Source organism: Beta vulgaris, chromosome 5 (genome assembly GCF_026745355.1).
Source record: "Beta vulgaris subsp. vulgaris cultivar EL10 chromosome 5, EL10.2, whole genome shotgun sequence".
Taxonomy (NCBI): domain Eukaryota; kingdom Viridiplantae; phylum Streptophyta; class Magnoliopsida; order Caryophyllales; family Amaranthaceae; genus Beta; species Beta vulgaris.
The window spans coordinates 65,413,657-65,435,266 of NC_079206.1; the positions used below are offsets into that span (position 1 = coordinate 65,413,657).

At 35.2% G+C, this 21,610-nt stretch overlaps 3 protein-coding genes across 10 annotated transcripts; 1 reads left to right on the top strand and 2 right to left on the bottom strand.

Annotated features, from left to right (window-relative positions):
• Window positions 1-976: 976 nt before the first annotated feature.
• Window positions 977-5,010, bottom strand: LOC104894588 (transcription factor UNE12). The gene is made up of 6 exons (XM_010680859.4): window positions 4,485-5,010; window positions 3,779-3,898; window positions 3,301-3,366; window positions 2,578-2,643; window positions 1,911-1,988; window positions 977-1,777 (listed from the first exon to the last, which is right to left on the bottom strand). The coding sequence occupies exons 1-6, from the start codon at window positions 4,827-4,829 to the stop codon at window positions 1,547-1,549; spliced, it is 906 nt and encodes a 301-aa protein (XP_010679161.1). The 5' UTR covers window positions 4,830-5,010; the 3' UTR covers window positions 977-1,546.
• A 2,016-nt stretch (window positions 5,011-7,026) lies between these two features.
• On the bottom strand, window positions 7,027-13,731 carry LOC104894587 (hypothetical protein). Of its 6 annotated transcripts, none has more exons than XR_007274007.2 (9): window positions 13,482-13,731; window positions 11,964-12,080; window positions 11,701-11,822; window positions 10,711-10,846; window positions 10,500-10,627; window positions 10,216-10,414; window positions 9,993-10,107; window positions 9,070-9,172; window positions 7,027-7,494 (listed from the first exon to the last, which is right to left on the bottom strand). XR_007274007.2 is itself a non-coding variant. In XM_048643950.2 (9 exons), the coding sequence occupies exons 3-8, from the start codon at window positions 12,022-12,024 to the stop codon at window positions 9,998-10,000; spliced, it is 756 nt and encodes a 251-aa protein (XP_048499907.1). In that variant the 5' UTR covers window positions 12,025-12,080; window positions 12,710-12,750; window positions 13,482-13,730; the 3' UTR covers window positions 7,027-7,494; window positions 9,993-9,997. The 6 variants fall into 6 exon arrangements, 5 of the variants coding, with proteins under 5 accessions (XP_048499907.1, XP_010679157.2, XP_048499909.1 ...); XM_048643950.2 differs by lacking the exon at window positions 9,070-9,172 and adding an exon at window positions 12,710-12,750 and having other exon boundaries at window positions 13,482-13,730; XM_010680855.4 differs by lacking the exon at window positions 9,070-9,172 and having other exon boundaries at window positions 13,482-13,730.
• A 917-nt stretch (window positions 13,732-14,648) lies between these two features.
• On the top strand, window positions 14,649-20,994 carry LOC104894586 (tryptophan synthase alpha chain). 3 transcript variants are annotated; one of them, XM_010680852.4, is made up of 10 exons: window positions 14,649-14,812; window positions 16,138-16,405; window positions 17,214-17,360; window positions 17,435-17,500; window positions 17,592-17,700; window positions 18,489-18,565; window positions 19,326-19,403; window positions 19,859-19,936; window positions 20,466-20,525; window positions 20,624-20,994. In XM_010680852.4, exons 2-10 carry the CDS (start codon window positions 16,208-16,210, stop codon window positions 20,756-20,758), a joined length of 948 nt encoding a protein of 315 aa, XP_010679154.2. In that variant the 5' UTR covers window positions 14,649-14,812; window positions 16,138-16,207; the 3' UTR covers window positions 20,759-20,994. The 3 variants fall into 3 exon arrangements, with proteins under 3 accessions (XP_010679154.2, XP_010679155.2, XP_010679156.2); XM_010680853.4 differs by having other exon boundaries at window positions 16,144-16,405; XM_010680854.4 differs by having other exon boundaries at window positions 14,650-14,812; window positions 16,247-16,405.
• Window positions 20,995-21,610: the final 616 nt, after the last annotated feature.

Below are 21,610 nucleotides of genomic sequence, written 5' to 3' on the forward strand. Positions count from 1 at the left end.
GTTGGGTTCAATTGCAATGTAGTAGAAATGAAGCATTTGCAATTGCAACAGATCAGACTGGCTCATATACGGGTCAGGATGGGCTCGGAATATAACACAGAGCCCTAATAACTCTCTCGCCCTCAGCTAGCCTTCAACAAAACTATTTCATGCTAATTGTAACACGCGCAAATTTATTACCAAAATATAATAAGTCACCCTAACGTCGCAATAACTAATTGCAAAACAATCTCATATAAGAGCTTGTGTTTTGTTGATCGAAGTCTTTATCTACCTTTACAACACTTTATTTTGGACCTAAATCGTATCAAAATTTCAAAAAAAAAATTGAATTGGACACTCGGAAACATACCTGTGTCCAACACGAATACCCAAGACATAGATTTCACCCCTTTCCCTCCACTAATACAAAGCGAACCCAGTGTTCCTATTCCATTCAAGTTTAACTTCTAGTAAGGGCATTCGAGTTTTCAACCCTAATAAACGCAATTGAGTTTCGAGTTCCGAGTTTCTTTTCCCCCAACTCCTACAATCCTCCCTGGCTCTCACACAAGTCACAAGTGCCTAACTCTCTAACAACTAGAGTAGCTTAAGATAAAACCCAACTACCCCACTTTACACAAGAAAACAAATAAGTAAACTCATAGTGCTTAAGAAAGAGACTTTGCTAGACTCCTTTTAAAGGAGGTTGGTGTAAAAAAATCAACAGCTACTTTGGCAGCAGAATGAGACTAGTGAAGAACCACCTAAACTGCAAAGTTAACAAATGGGCTCCCTTCAAAAGAAAAAAAAAAAAAAAGATTCAACAGGCAAATAATTATGCAGGAGATGGAGGACAAAAGGTATATCAAAAATGTCAGCTGACTTTTTGAAACACAGGCCAACTACCCTCCTAAATAAGGACCAAACTATAACATAATTTAAATGGTATGAATTGGACTATACAAGAAAAGAAAACATTCAGAACAACCAAACATTATCCTTTTCTAAAATCTGCACTCTTTCCTGATAAGAAATTACTTCATTACAAATTACAAAAGACACATATGTACTAATCCATTCATTCCTTTATCAAGGTCCCACCACCCACTAACAAAGAGCAAAAAATTGACAACCCTCCACTAACAAAATAGTAGAAGTATTACATAAAGTGCTTTTGTCATCCACCACTATTCTCCACCTTATGATTCAAAAATTCAGAAAAAAGACAGAGAAACAGAGTATATCAAGTGTAAGCTTTGACAATTTCTCATTTCTTGCCTTTACTTGAACTCAACAAAGACTAATGTTAGAGGTGTGCTTCCATTTTTTAAGCCATGATATCAGTCCCTATTTGTTGACAAAAGGATAAAAGGGAAAAAAGTTGGGCACTATGGTATCTGACTTTGATACCAAATTTCAAAGATGAGATGATTGAACTGATTTCTTCTTTGGAGGGTTGAATTTTGACAGTAAAATATATAATATATATATTGGCGGGACCCCGATCAGATTAGCGAGTTAAAGATAAGGGAACTAGGGATTATCACCTTCTAATACAAGAGGTTTATGAAGGTGGGTTTGACTCGGGCTTCACAAGTGACGATGCATCTGGCGGCTGAGTGTGGTAGATTGCAGATGCAAGTGAGACAGGCATGATGCAAAGTGCCTTAGATTGAAGGAATTGCATTGCGGCCCCAACATTCTCTTCCATGAGTTTTGCAACTTGTCTCTCAGTTCCGTCATTAGACCATTTTTCCCACACGGGTTGACCTCGCCCACCTTCCCCACCCTCTTCCTGTCGGGAAAAGAAAACGACATTAATGGAATGTTCAAATGCATATCAGATTATCTGAGATGGAAAACAGTCAATCTACTCATTGCCTTTTCTTTCTCTCATACCACATGATATAGTGTTTTATTTTCTATACCTCAACGGATGATATTGGCATGTCTGTAACGAGTGGCACCACTGCACCAGCTCCACCCAATCTACTCATGCTCAAAACCTGTCAATCAATGGTTGATGATTATTAGCATCACAAAAAGTTTATAATTTTATAGCTACTACACTATAATAATTGTGAGCAAGCTTCTAATTGAAGTAAAGAGCAAAGCAATTTTTAAACAAGATAGCTGTACAGGTTAATATAAAATAGGATTGATCTAATTATAATGATTTAATCATAGTGTTTGGTATAGACACTCATATTAAATGGAGAGCCTAACTATAGGGAGGCCGACATGATTGTGGGTCGAATGCAAGGGATATTAGAAAACTGTATCATGAAGTCATAATAGAAAATGATGAAAGATCATACTAGGATCATAGGGCATTATTTACTTAACAATTAGGCTCTTAATATGGGTCCATCATCCATGTGTCAGCTGTTCATAGAAAATGGATGGGGTAATTCATCGGATGCTTATATATTAAATTACAAAACCTTTTCTTTTCTAAGAATAGAACAGTATGGAATGTCATAATGCTAGCAAAATAAGATGACAAAAACAGTGAGCAAGTTAATGTTAATTTTCACTTGCTTCCATTTGAGACAGGGGAATCAGCAAAATATAAGAACCAGCACACAATATTACCTTAACTTGCAACCTCAAAAACTTCACATAATCCACAATTTCATCAAGCATTGCAGCTCTGTCCGTCTGCAAAAACAAACGGCACAATACGTAACGATTCAAGGACTACAACCTAACATAAACAAACTCTTCTGAACAGTGTTCATATCCAAATAAATCAATTATCTAATACTTGCAGGTAAACAAATGGACTCATTGAACACATCAGTGACCTACCAATGAAAGGAGCTATGGTGCAAACCCCTCTTAATGAAATTATCGTAGGAAAAAACTAATCTGAACAATGTCGAGCCAGTGAATATCACCAAGGCCTAATGCCCAAAAAAAAGGAAACTCACTAATTTATGGAATCTTGAGATGGTTAGGGTGAGCATTTGCCAAGGGCACAAGTGCGACTAACCATTCAGTAATTCTCCATGTAGGCACATAATCACCTTAATCACAAGGGCACAAGTGCGTCTAATGAGAGGTGTTATAAAAGCAGAGCTCAGAGCCAACAACTGCAAAGAGGGGTATATTTCTGCAGCTAATTAGCAAGAGTGTCGATCATCATAGACTTCTAATCACAAGATTGTTTAATCAAGTTAGCCCAAACAGTATTCGTCATGTTCAGAATAAAACTGCGGCCTAAGGCATAATGATTCACCGACAGATGACAAGAGGAAGACATCTAAGCACCAGAGAAACAATGTTATCCTGGTAAAGCACAGAAGGCAAACTGACCTTGTTGACACTAGGAACAAGCTCTTGCAATGCCCTGATTCTTTCAGCAATTCTTTCTCTTCGCAACTGTTCAGTAAAAAAAAAAGAGAGGATTTGAGCACGTAAAAGCCGATACGTACCATAATGGTTCATACGATATATCAAGAATGTAAACCTTATCCTAAACGTAATTTGAGCCAGCAGCACGATAGGCATAAAATTCACAAAGCCTATATATAATTAATAGGCTAATAGTGTAGGCCAAAGTAGGAAGTATGAATATCCTCATTAATCAAGAGTTCATCATCAAAAATAATTAAACCCTCATTATTAATAACCCGATAACATAAGTTTCTGAGATGCAACCTCTTCTCCCCTATAGATTATGAAAGAAAGAGTTGCATTCAAACTCTCTAGTGCATCAGAACTATGCCAATGGGATTCATTCATCATGACCAATTTAACTTTCTCTAACACCAAACAAGAAAATAAATCATACCCTCTCAGCAATACTATGGGGATCAGTAGCCTGTCCTCGTCTAGCTCGTACTCTAGGACGAATAGCAGGTTGATGAGGTGCCACAGGAACCGGATTCGACATCGGCTGGCCATGGTAAACCTGAAAAACAAGTCCACACCAAACAAATCCTCACTAAAAACCACCTTTGATTAAACAATACAAAAGTTTAAGCTTTTCCTCACACCCTCCATGTGAACTAAACAACCATGATGTATTATAACTTTACCCAATATCATATTCATGATTAATTCTTATCCATACTCAGCATATGCCACCAAATCTCTATGCACACCAATTTCTTGCAAACTAACAAGCAGTCTCCATAATAACAATTACAAAAATGGATATAAAACTCATAACTAATATTATCAATCTCAAAATCAACAAAAATTCCTAACTAAACATCTCAGAATTTTCTCCTACCAAAACAAAAACATCAACAAACTTAAGCAACATGCAAAAATTCCATAAAAATAAACTCTTTCCCCCAAATCCATTTCTTTTCAAACAATTCTTTCTTCACACACTCAAAATTCAATTTTTACTTTTTTAAAAAAAAAAAACAATTCCTCACATTTTTCTCACACACCCAAAATTCTATACTCCATCCTTAACACACCCACAAAAAAAAAAACTTCCAAAAAAGGAAACTTTCCCAAAACAAAAAAAACCCACTTCAACTTACATTCTTTGGACCAGAATTTGCAGCAGCATCAACAAGATGATGATGTGGGTCATCACGAAAACGCTTATTAACACTACTTGAACCCTCATCTGGTTTCATAAACCCAGAAGTGGGCTTTCCAGCCTGGTCCAAGCTTAAGCCCAACGGAAAAACGGGCGGCCCATGAAACCCACCTGGGCCGGAGCTTAATTGGAGCATCATCGGAGCTCCAGGGCCCATATTCATGTCAGTACCCGCCAAATTCGGGTCTCCAGCAGCTGCTGCTGCTGCTGCAGCAGCATAAGTTTGCATCTCAAGAAGTTGTTCCAGAAAATCTTGATTTGGGGTTTCTGGGTTGTTCGCCATTGAAGTGAAACTTGAAAGAAAGAAAGAAAAGAAGAGATTTTTATCAATTGGGTTCTTTTTGTTAACAAAGAAATGATGGATTTTTGGGCGTTTGGTGACTTTTTTTATAAAAAAAATGGTGGGTTTTTTTGGGTTTTGGGCAGCTGTAAAGAAATTTGGAAATGGGGAAGAAATAATTATGAAAAAGGTAGGTTTTAAATAACGTGTTGTTTTGGACTTGTTTAGGATTATCTATTTTTAGTCTTAATCATGTAATGATGGAGTTGAAGACACTAATTGAATTATGCCATGTCATTTTTGTAGGGTTGTATGAAGAGTAATTAATAATAATTATATAGGGTTTGTGTAGTTTTTATATGGAAACAACTCATGAGAATCCATTGAAATTAGAATTTTTTTATATGGTAGATTTTATAATTAAAAGTTTAATGGAGTTGTACTTTGGTTCAATGAATCAAAGTTGTAAGGTGTTGTATTTGTAGGTAGAAGTCAAAAGCATAACAACAACTTCACTAGATAGTTTAGTGTTCTGAATTTATTTGAACTTATCAATTATAAATTTTAATTTTGATTTTGATTTATTGTGATAGTGAATAGAATGGCATTAGTTTTACCGTAAAGCTTAGCTAATGTACATGTGTTTTTCTAAAATAATTAAAACTAAGACAAGGGTTTATAGTCTCTTTAGATCAGATGGAGAGGTGGCATCTCAGTGAAGTACCATCCCGAATGTCAGGGTTTTACTCAGGATTCAAATCCTCATCCCAACAATATGTTGGACATTTACTTCCAGATTGTTTAGTCTTGTACCCAACCTCTAAGCTAGTATGCCTATAGGCTAGTAGCATATTAGGAGTTGGTTTTCGGATCAATTATCTTTCCTAATAAAAAAAAAATAGCCTCTTGTAACCTTAATCCTTATGGTTATATCTATAATTAACATCATTATTAACTTGGAAAATGGGCTCAAACAATATGTAGATTATTGATAAAGTTTTTTTTCCAATTATAAAAAATTAAAATATCATGAAAAAGTGTAGTTTCTGTCTTATGCATCTAGTCAGGTTGATTAGCATCAACTTTTACTTTAGTGGTTATGACATAAACAAAGAGGATGTTTATTAGCCTCATAGGCATTTCCCACTAAATCTATATACTTCCTCCGTTCTGTTTTAAATGAAACGTTTGCTTTTTCACGCAACCCAACACGCTTCTTTAATCGTTAATATCTTTAGTTGTGCAAACGTAAAAAATATAAAAAAGTTATAATTTGATAGCATGCATTGAGACGAATCTAACAAGATCCCACTTGACTATGTTTTTCTTTATATAATGGCGATAAATTGGAGTCAAAATTGATCAATGAATAGTATCATTTCACACAATGTTTCATTTAAAACAGAACGGAGGAAGTATAATTACCTGAAACTTTGGGTGGAATCTATATTTTCTTTCTTCGACTTTATTTGTCAAAATTAGTTGAAAAGCTAGTATGAGATTGAAATTAGATGGAAATTGCAAAAATTAAGCTAAGCTAAGTATATAACAAAGGGTTTGAAAATTGGAATAGTAATTGGAATTTAGAGAATGATTTAAAAGGGTATGTCTAAATCAATGACTTAGATAGTATTATGTCACACAACATCAAGATATATTGTTGATTAGAAAGTATTCGTTGGAGTATTTTCTCACTCCACCTAACATAACTTTGTAAAGTAGCTATTCTTAATCCCTAGGACTAAAGTATTGCCAATTATTCTGAGCTCGAGTTTCGAAGCATATAATTCGTAGCAAATTAATAGAATAGACGGTCTATTTTTATATTAAAATTAGACAATTTAAGCCTATATTGTTCCAACAAGTCCATTTCATAATCTACCTCTAACCCAACATTATCCCTAGCCATCTCGCACCAACTTAGTCATCCCTTCTCTTACCTTCCTTTGTTTTCCTTTGAATCTCAAACTACAACAGACAACTTTAAAAAATGACCCGACAGACTTATGGACAAAAAAAAAAACAAAGTGACTTAGACAAATCTCTTTTCATTTTCATCTAATAGAATAGATCACGCCTTGGGAGTTCTCTTTCTCTCTAACTATCCATTTCGAATGGATTAACTATTCGCTAAATAGATTAAAGAATGTGATTAAACTAGTCAATATATTCATAAAGGTGGTCATTTCTCTCCCAAATATTGAGTTTGGACCGTGCTTGATTTTGAATTAAAAGTAGACGGTCTCTTGCAAGACCAATGGCTCAATCAATTACAATTCCAATACTTGCACCAAATATATTATAAATCTAATGCACCAAATGTTGTCTAAATGCAAATTCTGACGAGTTACAACACTACCGTAAATCTAAGTTCTGTAGAGTAATAAGAAGTATATACATGTGCTTCGACGCCTCATTCTTTGTGGTGGCTTCGTGGGCAGCACACTCATGCCTACTGCACATCCCAGGAATCGCGCAATCACACCTGCTTCTGAACTTTGGCTTGAGCCAATCTTGAGTTTTATATGATCATATAATAAGATGAACCAGAAGCCAGAAAAATTTTGCACGCGCAGATAGAAATCACAATTCACAAGCGGTTGCAGCAATACATCAACCCAAGACCAATTTTTCGAATATTGGAGATGATAGCAATTTGCAAGCAAACCTGAAGAACAGAATCAGAGTTGCATGTTAACGTAAAAGCATCTTCCAAGGATTTGCATGTTAGCATAACAGCTCTTGAGAAAAGGTTCCACAGTAGATATACCAGTGATTCTAAGTATAGTAAGTAGTTCTTTCTGCAATCAGATGTTCTGCAAGTCTTTGCTTACATAAAAATCATTCAGTAACCTAAGGCCCTCTTCACTTCAACTCAAAAATCAATATTCAGTAAAGATCATTTTTAATAAGTAGAAATATGTTTTGTTCAGTCAAAAACAGTAGACTGCATAAGAGAATAGCACTAAAGAGTGAGTTAAAGACGGAATAATAAAAATCAATCAATAAGCTCAAATCGATTTCATCAATTAAAATCAAGTTTTGCTTGTTTCAGTTCATAATAGTCAAGTGAACGGAGCATCGGAGCCTAAATAAAAAATCATTATCCATCCTCTAAACCCTCCTTCTCGAGTTCCTACCACCCAAACCTCCCACGAAAATTGTTTGTACATGCAGCCCATCATATGCATCATACACTGTTACAAGATGCAGCATATGACACTCTAAGGGGCGAAAATAATTCAAGTTTTAACGTTTAAGTAACAACAGCTATGGGTTAGGCATTTTGGTCTCAGCTTTTGCATATATGAAAGGGGCTGGAACCAGTATAAAAACAATGGTGTGTAATGTCAAAGGATCAAAGCAAAGGTATCACATGGAGTCACAGTTTGCCAGCCCAGCTGTCTCTGTCTCTCTGAACTCTGAAGTTGGAAAGAACATAGTAAGATAAAGGGGAAAGAACTAGATTAAGCAAGGAGTGATTACTAATGAGCACAAATAAATATAAGTGAGAAGTGCTATTGTGCCAATTCACACAAGTATAATATTATTCATACAAGCATCAGACCCTTGTGTTAAGCATCAATATTTAGGCTGGGCACTTCTGGTAGACGGTAGTAGAATTTTAATTTAACTCGCGAGTAGCTTGGAGAATATGATGTTGTTAGAGGAAAAGCTCTATATAGAGAGCATATTAGGAAAAGAGAGGTATGCTGAAAATTATTAAGAGTTTGTTGTTAGTTTGCTCTACATTTTGGGAGAGCAAGTCTCATGCTTGTAACTATCCTGTATCCTCTATATTGTTTCTTTCGAGTTTTCAGATTTAGCAATCAAATTCTTCTACTTCCTTGCTTTGGAATCTGTAAAGCTAAGCTAATCCTTAGCACCTTGAGATGGGCTCCTACTAGACGAATCCTTATGTCTAGTCCTTAAAAGGGAGAAAAGATATATTCTCCAGCTAAGCAGCTCTAAGATACATGTCAACCATATTATATTATGTTACAGGTTTATCTGGCTCATGTCTTGGTCTCGGCTCCCTATCTTCCTCCCTCCACCACCTCCGCTAAGAGTAATGGATCAACAAACCCATATATAATGAACGTTATATAATCAAGGGAGCAAAAGGTTATCCAGCAACAATGAACACCAGGCCTTCAACACATTGAAGGCATCAGAAGCCTATTTATCTGCACCAATACCCAATACTCTCAAGTCTCAATATTTTAAACTATGACATGTTTACCTCAATTCTAAACCCCAGGTCAAGTCAATTCTTGGTTGCAATCTGAATTGGCTCTGAAGCATGTTTGTGCAACAAATCAACCTCGCCCACCAATACTGTTGACCTATCATAGACGTGGCAAGAGAGGAGTCATGGGGAAGAAAGATATGTAACGGTCATCAAAAAGAAATGGCAGAGAATATCAGAAATGTCAGATCATATTCTGTAATCACAGAGAATGATGAGCTGTAAGATGAGGTGTCCCTTTTCTAACGTTATTAGGAAGAATGAAAGCTGCAATAGCTATAAATAGGAGGTAGTGAATAGAAGAAAGTTATCCAGAAAATTGTGTAGTAACTTAGTAGTATTGAGAGAGATCTTGGCTTCTCGAAGCCTAGAAACTATCTTGTATTTCCTTTTGATTCAATCAAACTCACCTCATTTCTCTGTGTCTTGTTGAGCTTTTCTCTGTGTGAGTAAGAATCCTATCAGTGGGTTCAGTAATAGCTTGGTGCTAACCAGTTTGTTACAGTTTGATAGTCAACTATAAATTAGTGAAGAAACCACTGTATGCATTACGAGGAGCTGCATATGTTCGACTATGACCTCATTACCAGCGATTCCAGACAAAGATTACATAGTAACATTCTAAATGTTCTAAATTATTTGTAATGTTTGATCTCCGTAGGTGCATGCAGACGATATAATCCCTCCAATTTGTGCTACTTCTACAGGCAACATGAAAGAAACAAGCCTACAGTCACAGTTGCACAAAGGCAGTCAACAGAAAGCACTGCAACTGAAGTTATTTTCAAATTTTTAATGCTGAATTATCTACACCTAAGAATAATGTAAGGAAATAAGCAACTAGCAAAATAGCTTGAAATGTAGCAGTATCTAGGGAGTAGGGATGAGCATATAAACATATCTCAAAAAGAACTTACAAAAATCATTCAGATTTGATCTGATTTTCTGGCTGGGAGAAAAATTCTTTGGCACTGCGTGCAACTTCTGCCTCTAAAACAGCTTCTAGAACAATGTCAGACCCTGTTATATCACCTGAGACAATGACTCACAAGTCAGCCTCTGCTGGTTCCAATATATCAGCAGTTCAAGAAAATTTTTATGAGAGTAGAAGTGGTCTTTTCCAATGGCATCAAGTGATACCTTGACGATTTGGAAGTAAACCTGCGCTCTCAGCAGATACAGGAAGGACTGACAGAAGGCCAGGTCTGTCATCAACCGTGTCAACATTAACACTACTTTCCATTGTCCCAACTCTTAGACCTGGGGACTCTGTCAACTTAGCATAAGCAGTTGCTTGGCTATACAAATTGGATGTTCCAGAAGCCACTGAGCCATGCTCCTGGAGAAGATCATTTCAGTAAGTTTGCCATATTACATAAATGAAATTGCATGTATACACTCAGTAATTTGCTCAGCTATAAAACCTTAAACAAGGTGGTCTCTGTCTTAAGCTTCTGCCGCTGCTGTTGGATATGTTCATGTTGTTCCTGATGTTCCCCTACAGCAGTGCTCTCTTTGCTGATAGTTAAAGGCCGAGCATTGGCAGTAGCCCCTAGAAAAACATGTTTTGGTTGTAATTCATGGCATGAAAAATGGAACATGATCATATTCATTTCCCCCGTAATCTCAGTTTACCTGCATCTGTAGTATCTTGATCAGGATTATCCATTAGCCTTCGTGTCAATGGGCCAGGGTTCATGATGGATAGGCTGCGAACTTCGTGGCGAATAGCTTCTAGTTGTGCCATTGTATCTTGCAATTCTTTATTTACCTAAAAACCAAGTTGAGGAAAACAGATTTCAGCAGATGTGTTTGGAAGGAGCCAGCCATAAAAATCATCGACTCCCAAAGAAAGCATCTCAACATCAACCATTTACACAAACAGAGGAACATTAATAGGTAAATACATTAACAAGTATAGGACTTAGGAGGCACACACTATTAGCAATAAGTCAAGCATATAAAGCCTAGAAATAGCTAGCTTCCATTCAATCCATGCTTTTCAGTTTTCACATAATACATTGAAATAAAACAGCAAACTACCTTGAAAGAAACACCAGTATGTTTTATTATGATGCAATGAGTACATTACTAGTTAGATCAACTAAAACCATATCCAGCCAGGTAATTTCAAATACAGGTTCAACCAGTTACGAGTCAAATTTGAACCAAAATTATATTTCTATTGTACTAGCATGTTGTTTCAAAATTAGAGGAGAAACATATTTTCAAGACCCTAAATTTCTGAGAGTGAAATCCATTTTTGCCAAGTCTGATCACTGATGTATGACATTCACAAAATGCTGCTTCCAGTTGACCAAAATGACCTAGAAGAAATTAGTAATTACCAATATAGACAACATAAACAATCTATCCAGTTACAGCAAGAATCCCATAATCCAGATTGAAAAATTAACTCAATAATCAATACCACAAAATAATGTTTAAAGACAACAGCATTTTCAACAATAAAAATCCAAAAGAAAATCATACTTTCTCTATTCTGAAATAAGTGAAACATTTCTCTCTTCTATGTGAGATTGCTTTTTGAGAGGAGTGTTTCACTTATTTCATAATGGAGGAAGTATTAAAGATAATACATTAATTAGCAATAATAGGAGAGACCTGGCGAAATTGAGTTTGTTGCATGACATTTTCGAATTGCCCACGAGCCAATTGAACATAACCAATAGCGCGCCCAGCTAATCGACCGGCTGTTTTGGCGATGATTGGAAGATCCTTAGGCCCTGTTAATTTCCAATTGATTGCAGCATCGATAATTAAATTCAATTACGCAGAATCCAAGCCCTATTCTATAAATAAATTAAAATCACAAACGGAAACTTTGCATTTGAACATAAAGCAAAGACCAAGTATGGAAAACCAACCAATTAGAGCAGCAGTTGCTCCAAGTAGAAGGAAAATTTCTCCATAAGACAATCCAAGCATAATTTTGATGTGTGGGCTTTGTAGATAATTACCCTCACTTTTTCAATATAATGATTCTACAAGGAAAACAATAAATATTTCAAACAGACGGAACATTAATAGGTAAATACATTAACAAGTATACTATGGTCTAAACTCCTGTGCAATACACAAAGGAATCACAATTTACCCAAATACTATTAATGATTCTTTACATTAATAAGTAAATACATTAACAAATATAGAAATCACAATAATTGTGTTCATATCTAGGTTTCATTAGCAATAAAATGGTATGGGTTTTGATAATAAAACATAGGGGTAAATTGTGATTCTTTTTATATACTATGGCCCTGTTTGGCACTACCGCACTAGCGTTTTAGGTAGCGGGTAGAGGTTGAACAAGGTCAAAACGCTACTTAGGAAAAATGAAATTAACGATCCCGGTTATTGAATAATGTAGGCAGCAAGACAAATATAATACCAAAACAAACATATTTATTATCATTTGATGATGATAATACACAATTTTTCTTAGTTCTTAGTCTCCACTCGCCACAATTCTCAAGATAATTAGGTCTAATTGAATGTTGGAAACTGATTATAAGTGCTGATATAGTGGATCACTAAAATTTGTAATGTTAAAAGTTAATTATACAATACACATATAAAAGAAAAAAAAGAGGGAAAAATCGATCAAAAATACCTTACAATGAATTTCGCCGGCTACTGTTGATAAACGAAACCCTATGATAGGTGACATGTGAGTTGATTAACAAGACAACAACAAAAATTTGAAGGTCATGCATCGTTAATATGTGGATGAGAAAAAAATTTATCATACAGCTCAAGTTATGCTTTTGCTCATTGATCATTTAAAAAAATGCAAATGAGCAAAAGGAGAGGTTTCAAATGAGCAAAACTACACCCGGGCAGTGGCGGAGCCAGGGTTTCAAAATCGCGAGGTCACAACAATTAGATGATGGAGTACCACTATCTACCGGTAGCGTTGAAGAACATGAATTATCTTGAGATTTCATTTTCTTAAACATAAATTGTCGAAGATATTGTTTTCCCATTGCCTTTGATTTTTTTGATCTAGGTATATCACTCATCGTTTCCTATATTCATTATTTAATACAAATAAATTAACACATATGAACTACCTATTAACCTATATGAAAATCAATCAATAAATTACCATCATAAAAAACTAAATCATCATGGAAAATTATAAATTAATCAACACTACCTAATTTATAAAAATTCACATCTTACAAATTCACACATTCACAAAAAAACTTAACAACAAACTCACAAAGTGCATCAATCACAAATTCCACAATTCATACATGTACGCAAATGTCACAAATTACAATTAATATAAACCAGATTAAAGATTTTTTATATACAATATAGGAATTAGGAAATTAATAATGTAAAAGAAATAAAATTTAAACTCTTTCAAGTTTCAATACCTGATGGGCGATGGTTGCCGGCAGCCGCGGAGGTCGGAGGAGCGGTGTGGGCGTGGGCGTGGGCGTGGGCGTGGGCGTGGGCGTGGGCGCGATGGTAGACGGACTCCGGCTGTCCGGCGTAGCCTGAACTGGGTTGGGGCTGCACTTTGAGTTTTGAATATCTTGAGTAACTGAGAGTCTGAGATGTATTGGGAAAGGAATGGTTAAGGAATAAGGAGGGAGAAAGTGACTCATATTAGCTCTCCCGCTATATCCGGGTGTATGATAAGGGAACTCGTGAATAAGTAGGATAGATTATGGACTATGGAGTACTATGGTTCAATTTAGGATCCAACATCGATAAATTTTAAAAACTAGTGTAACACCATTATTCTTAATGGAGTCGAGTTTATTGTCGCTTATGAGCATCTAGGTCACATATCTCAAAATCACTATGAGCCAATCACGTTTAACATTGAAGTAACTTAAGAAGTGAGTTACCTAAAACAAATATATATCTTGTTCCTTGTTAAAAAATACATAAATATATCTTGTTCCTCGTTAAAAAATGCATTTTGTTGATATAGGTAGGTCATATAACCAAAGTCTTTAAAGCGGATATGGGTTACAAATAGTTGATGAGTACCTAAATACCAAATTGCATTTGGTACAAAAAATGACACAAGTATTAGAAATGACTAAAATCTTCTATTAATACCGAAATCTCTTATAAATGACATCAACGTAGCACCAAACAGCGGTACCATTTGCAAAGAGCATTTATTTTTCTATTTATTTTTGTACCCTTCTTTTTGGTACAAAAATATAAGAGCATTTGATATAAATCCATAGTGTATCATGTACCATATAGTTTTTTGACAACACACAATATCATATAGTTTGATGCCTATCACGTCCTTTTTTTTTTTACTAATACTTCCCCGTGAGCTTCATATTGCACTTATTTCAAAACAGAGAGTATGCAAAACTTTGATCATTAATATGCATAATCATTCATTAGTTTAAATAAAAAAAACAAATAATATTTTAAAAATATACATTAATACAAATTTCTTAGCAAAGTTTACAGTTCAATTCCTACTCCAAATATGTGCTTCGCAATTGGGAGTTTGAGATTATTTGAGAGTCTTGTGCGAGAACGGTCCAAAGATTTTATTTTACCAATTTTTAAAGTTACATCTTACTCATGTGCTAAACATTTGGGTTTTGTTCATCTCTCTCCTCTCCTCACTTGCTCAAACAAATTACAGCCTATCTATTGTTTCTTCATCGCTCACACCAACTCAAGCAAATTACAGTAGATATACATTGTTTCATCGCATTGACCTCAGGTAAAGTTGTTCTTATCACTTTTTATTCTTTTGCTCTACTTCAGTTAGATATGTTAACAAAGAATTGAAGGTTTTTCAAGGGTTTCTCAAATTCGAAAGTTATGTGGATATATTTTTCTTGTTTATATAACAATGTTTACAAACTAAATCAGTCTTGTTATTCGAGAATTAAAGGTATTTTCTGATTAGCTTTTGCTATTAAAATTAAAAAATCAGTCTTTTTTATTCAAGAATATTGGGTTAAAAATTCTCATATCGCAATATTTCTTTCTATTAAAGGTTTTGGATTTAATTTTGTGAATTGCTTTTTAATGGGTCAGCAACTTATTGATGTTGCCATGTACAAATTCACCTAGAACTACGTGCTTCCAAGCGCGTTCTTTAGCTCATTTGTCACTTATTTTGCTCAAATGAACAAAATGTAAAATGTGCAAATATAATATATTCAAAATGTGAGAGGCAGCACTATGGAGGCTATGGTTGCCATGTTGGTGTCTGCTTTTGATTTCAACTCGGAAGTTTGTTTGTATAGTTTGTTGTAGTATGAAATTAGTGATATTATTTAACTACTGATTTTTTTTTTTTTTTCTATGAATTGGCAATTTGTAGTTTTTATATGTGCATTTGGAATCCATTCCTACAAAGAATTATGTAGAACTCAGCTATGCTGTTGTAGGTTCATAAATTGCTAGAAGATTGGTCATTTAGTTTTAAAAATTAAGAAACTTACAAATAAATCGTTTATTTACTCTAGTTCATACTCTTTCCACTTAAATTGTTGCTATAAGATTGATCATTTAAGTTCGACGAGTAAACTCTTGTACGAGTGAAGATAGAGTGAAAAGTTAACATGATAAAGGTGAGATTTTTTTTTTTTGCCTTATTACCTAATTCTAGTTTTAGTTAGAAATCAAGTCAAATTAGGAAGCAAATCTTCCCAATCTAGAAAAAAATCATTGATATAAAGTATTGTTAGGGCATGCTCACTTTGATTATTTCCCAAAAATGTAATTCTAGTTTATGGTAAAAATAATTTGAAAAGAATATATTGTATTAAACAAAAACCAAACCAGTATCAAGATTATTTTAGTTGTGGGTAGATCATAACAAATCAGGAAATAGATCTTCACAATTCATAAATGTGCTAGAGGGTATTTTGGATTTGTAAGGTATTGTTTGTGGATAATCAAGGGTCATGCGTAATATGCACTGTATATGAGATGTGGTAGCAAGTTTGTAGAAAGTAAATGGTATTATGCTTTAGACTTTCTTACCCATCTAGTTTATTTTTAGCATATAAACTGAACCACAAACTCTAATTGAAGGAACAGACCTAGAGGGCCAGAAGTGAGTAAGCAAGCAGGTCGAGATTCCCTTAGATAAGAGCTTATTCAGATGGCCATATCCCTCAAGTCTGCTTGTTTCCTGCAACAGAGACGTCTCGAGACGCAATCATTTCCTGGTTTTTCATTTTCACCCAGAGTGGTGAACGTTTCTGCAAAAAAACCTTTTACAACAATGGCATCCCTTGCTACCGCCCGAGAAGTTGTTGGACTTTCAGAAACATTCAATAGATTGAGGCAGCAAAACAAAGTAAGAATCCCTTCTCTCTCTTTTGCCATCCTTAGGAAATCTGGGCCCTAGGGTATCATATTGTTGAATAATGGTTCTGACAAGTAGGTTTATTCTTGCTTGACTGATTCTACTTTAGGTTGTTTTCAGTAATGTGAAAAACATGATTCTTTACTAATGCGGATGGTAAACCCTTATTCATGAAGTGGGTGATGGTGGATGGGATAAGTGCTGCTTTTTTTTCCCTTTTTCTTTTAATGATGTATATTAGTTGCTCAATTATTTGGGGTGATAATCTCATAAAATATGAATGAAATTTACAGTTACAGAGTATGTGAGTGGGAGGCATAGGAAGAGGTGAGAATGGAATAGATATCAAGGGATAGAAGAAATATTTGAAGTAATCTTATTTCACTTCAAATGTCTCCACTTTTGAAGGGTTGTTGATGAGGTTATAATGGCCTTGCTATGACATTTTACTCTTCATGCAATCAATATAGTTTATCTAGTCAATTGGGAGAGAACTAGACTTGTGAATCTATTATCCATGTTAGATCTGCTAGTGAGTGTCAACATACTTGAATTTTTGGTTCTTAGGTAGCTTCGTATGCCTTTTTTCAACACCCAATATATTAGTAAAATTACTCTCGCCAAAGCAAAATTCTCTATCCAATTTTAGTTACAGCTGGAAATCTCTCTTGTTTCAAAATTTATTCAGTCCGTAATAAGCTGTATGTGAACTCATATATGTATTCAGATTCTATCGGTATTTTTTTTCCTTATCCCCTTTTCAATTCTGACTCCCGATGGATATGTTTGTATGACAAAGGTGGCATTAATCCCTTTCATCACAGCTGGTGATCCTGATTTGTCAACCACAGCTGAAGCATTGAAAGTGCTTGATTCTTGTGGTTCAGATATAATAGAAGTCGGTGTACCATACTCTGATCCTTTGGCAGATGGTCCTGTTATCCAGGTACTTAGAAATCTGTTAACATGATTTATGTTACAAACCATGTTAGAGCTTAAGTGTAAGGTGTTTCTTCGTAGGCTGCTGCTACACGTGCCTTGCTACAGGGGACCAATTATGATGCTGTTATCTCCATGCTGAGGAATGTAAGATCCTTTATCTCTTTGCTGAGTTTTCTTTGAAGCAGTGTTTCACATTGGTAATTCTATCATTTCTAATATCATGCTTTCCTAACAGGTCGTGCCAGAACTTTCTTGTCCAATTGCATTGTTTACATATTACAACCCGATACTCAAGCGTGGTGTTGAGAAGTTTATGTCCACTATAAAAGATGTTGGTGTCCATGGTATGTGTAAAATTCTATTGATGTCCCATCGTCCACATCTTAGAACCACTGTCAGCTGGCATTGTGTATTTCGCCGTTACATGTGAAAGCTGTGGATGGAGTTGACTTTCTTTTTATAGATTAAGGAATACTAATAAGGTTCTAGATTGATACAATAATCTGTGAATATAAAAACTAAATAGAAGAAGAGAGAAGACATCAGATACAATTCTGCAATTGCATAGGGTAAAAGTTAATGGATTTATGTTACAATAATCTATGAAAATGAAAACTTAACAGAAGAAGAGAAAAGACATTAGATATGAATCTGCAATTGCATAGCGTAAAAGTTGATAGATTTCTATTATGTGATCAATTTGTTTCCGGCAATCTCATGTGATATATATATTGTTAAATGAGCCTCTGAGCTAGCTATTTGCTATTTTCTGAATATGATGCTTTTCCTTTTACTTCTTTTCCCTATACCCTTTCTCATTCATAGATTTTTTAATATTACAAGCATCCTTGGAAGTCTAAACAGGTTGTGCAGCTGTTCACTACTGTTATTAGATCCGACGAATGTTGTAGGACTGATATTCTACTTTGAGAAGGAATTGTTAGTACTGCAAGTTGAGCTGCATTGTTCAATTTCGAAATAGAAGCATATCTACTCTAGTAGAGCAAGTTTACTCCATTCCTTCAGTGACTGGTTGGTTGGTGGGATGTGGAGAGATCATCACACATTTTTCGCTCGTGTGTATTTGCTGATCCTTGATATGTTGCTAAAAGTCCAACATCTATTCTTGCAGGGTTAGTTGTTCCAGATGTTCCCTTGGAGGAGACAGAAGTCTTGAGAAAGGAAGCTCTAAGTCATGGAATTGAATTGGTAAGGTTTTCCCGTTTAAGCACTCAATATTTTGTTAATTCTAGTTTTTGGTGCTAGGGAGTAACAAATGTATTAGCATAATATAAACTATGGGTTTATGCTGTATCTAGAAAGCTAGCCAAAAGGAGTAGTAGAACGTACAGTTCCTCGTCATAGTATGGATACTGAGTATATAGTTCTGTCCATTCTCCTTTTCCTTATTTCTTTTAATATTCAGGTTTATATAATTCTTCAAGAGAACTAACTTTAAGCTCACTATATCATCTGAATTCTGAACCTTAGCAACCTTGGCATATACTCTCAGTGGATCACAATTTTTGAGCATTATTCTGCTTTTCTTGGTGAGCTCAAAGAGGCCATGAATAACGAGTTTAATCAGCTTATGGATTGATAGTAGTCCTTTGAGAAAAATTAGGAACTCCATAGTCTATCTGCCAAATGACCAAGACTGTTAGGAAGCAAATGAGGTTAACATAAGTTGAAATCCTTCTAGTTTATATAATTAAAAGACATTCCAAATTTTTTTTTTTTTTTTGTGATCTATGATGCTGAAACTTATAGGACACACGAAAGACTACCATGAAAAACGATGTTGGAAGATACTTAAATTTCTTTTGTCTCTGTTTATTTTTTCTTCTATTTGTTTGACGGGTAAGATTAAGATGATTGAAGTGTTATTACACAATGTATACCTTCTGACCACTTAACAAGAAAACATAAAACTAATTCTGACCTGATCTGATTCCGTGTATTCGTTTAGGTACTGCTGACTACACCAACTACCCCCAAGGATAGAATGAAGGCAATTGTTGAAGCTTCTGAAGGCTTTGTCTACCTTGTAAGTCTCTTGGTTATATAATGCATGTATATGTGATATAAGTACTTGTATGGATAACTGCTGGTTGATACACAAATTCTTGTGCATCTTGTTGACATGTGTTTATGACGTCATTTTGACTTTGAACTGACCATAAATACTTCTCACAGACTTCCACAGCTGTAAGAATTCACTGAAAAACGAAAAACCTCTTACATTGTGTGACCCAGGGTGACGTGCTTGTGATATGTATGTGTAGTGTGTGTGTTCTGTTTCTTGGCAATGCCATTGCTGGCTGGCTCCATTTTTGTGTTGGTACTTCATAATTGATGTTCAGCTTCTCAGCAAAGGAATGCTAGCCAATGAGAAAACTAAACTAAACAGTATATGTAATCTAAAAACGAAAAATCGGTGCTTGCTTATGCTTACTGGCAAAGACGTGCTGTTTTTATACTGAATAAGCTCTTCATGAGCAGGTGAGCCAAATTGGAGTTACAGGTGCTCGATCAGATGTTAGTGCACGAGTACAAGAACTGCTTAATGACATAAAAGAGGTGTGTTCATTTGTGACATTTGCAGTTTTAATTACTTTGCTTTTCTTGTTGTGCAATTAACGTAAAAAGAAACTATAACTATGATGAGGTTCCTTGTACTTATCTTAGCATTCCCAGGAATTGCAAGATCCTTCTATTCGTTGTATGATTTGCAGTTTCTATTCGTTTTATGATTTCATCTAGTTATCCTCGAGATATACCTAATAAAAAAAATATATCAAATCTTTGATTGTATATACAACTAAGACCATATATGCGATTCCACGACTATGTATATTCATGAATACTTAGAAAAAAACATTTTATTTTTTGAGAAAGGGAAAATCGCAAGTAAGCATTCAAGTTTTTCATTATATTAATTTCTATTACAAATTTGCCACTTGATCACAACTTATATCTTGGAGATGAATATCTCACATTGGAGTTGTATTTAAATTAAAACCTATTGTATCTTTTATTTTGAGAAAAATCACTACTTTTAAATCTATAAATATAATGTTTACCTGACCTTTTCTCTTTTTGTAACTAGGCTACTAGTAAGCCTGTGGCGGTTGGCTTTGGCATCTCAAAGCCCGAGCATGTAAAGCAGGTGAAATACTTACTAATCAAAGGCTTTATCTTCACCCGAATTATACTACTTGCTTATGACATTTTACCTACTGTAATGCTATTTTGATGGGACTGTAGGTGGCCGGATGGGGAGCTGATGGCGTGATTGTTGGCAGTGCCATTGTGAAGGTGTTGGGCGAAGCCAATTCACCTGAAGAAGGGTTGAAAGATCTAGAGAAGTTTATCAAGTCTTTAAAGTCCGCTCTCGTTTGAGGTTCTTGTATTACATGTTGTAGTCCCCTCAGTTAGAGGGCTCATGTTTGTAGTTAGTCTGGCCATTTGCATTAGCAATAAGTAATTGTGGGCCATTATATTATGTTTTAGTGTTTGGTGAGAACAATACAGTTAATTATCCCTTCTGATTCGAAACTTCATTAGTTGATAATGGTGTCCTTATAATCGTATTGTTGAACTCATTTAATTCTTAATAAATCCCTTCAACTTAAACATTCAAGTTTGACGATGAAGTTCATGCCTTTGACATAAAGATGTGACAATTCACAATTCTAAAATAATCACCGCGCTTATTTGACATCCAGTACCAGTCATATGGTAGGGGGTCTAGAGGTTTAGATCTATGCCATGAATTCCAATTTGTTGACGCATTTATCAAATCTTGTTCGATAATTTGATTTGATTTTGTAGTCCAAATAATCCCATACCAGGACGTAATTAGAACAGTAATAGTGGACAAACTGAAAAAAAAGAGGGAAAATTTATTGAACAAATGGAACTTCTTGCATTCTATTTTTCAACCCTATTAGTCACATATGTCGTCTTCATTAAAGGTAGCACCTTTAACTGTGAATCTCCTCAACCTGGAGTTCCACCCGAAGAAGCAGGGGTGCAGGAGCTGCCGAATCCTCTACTGGTACATGGACAATTGTTTGGACAGACGGACTTACCAGTCTTGATCGTTACGAAGGACTATGCTGCCACATCGAGCGCGTTGCTTGAGAAGAAAATCAATATATTCATTATGTAGTGTATCCTTTAGACTGGCAGGGCCTGGGATCTCAAATTCTGAATAAGAGTTGTCAATCTCTAAAACTGTAAAACAAGACA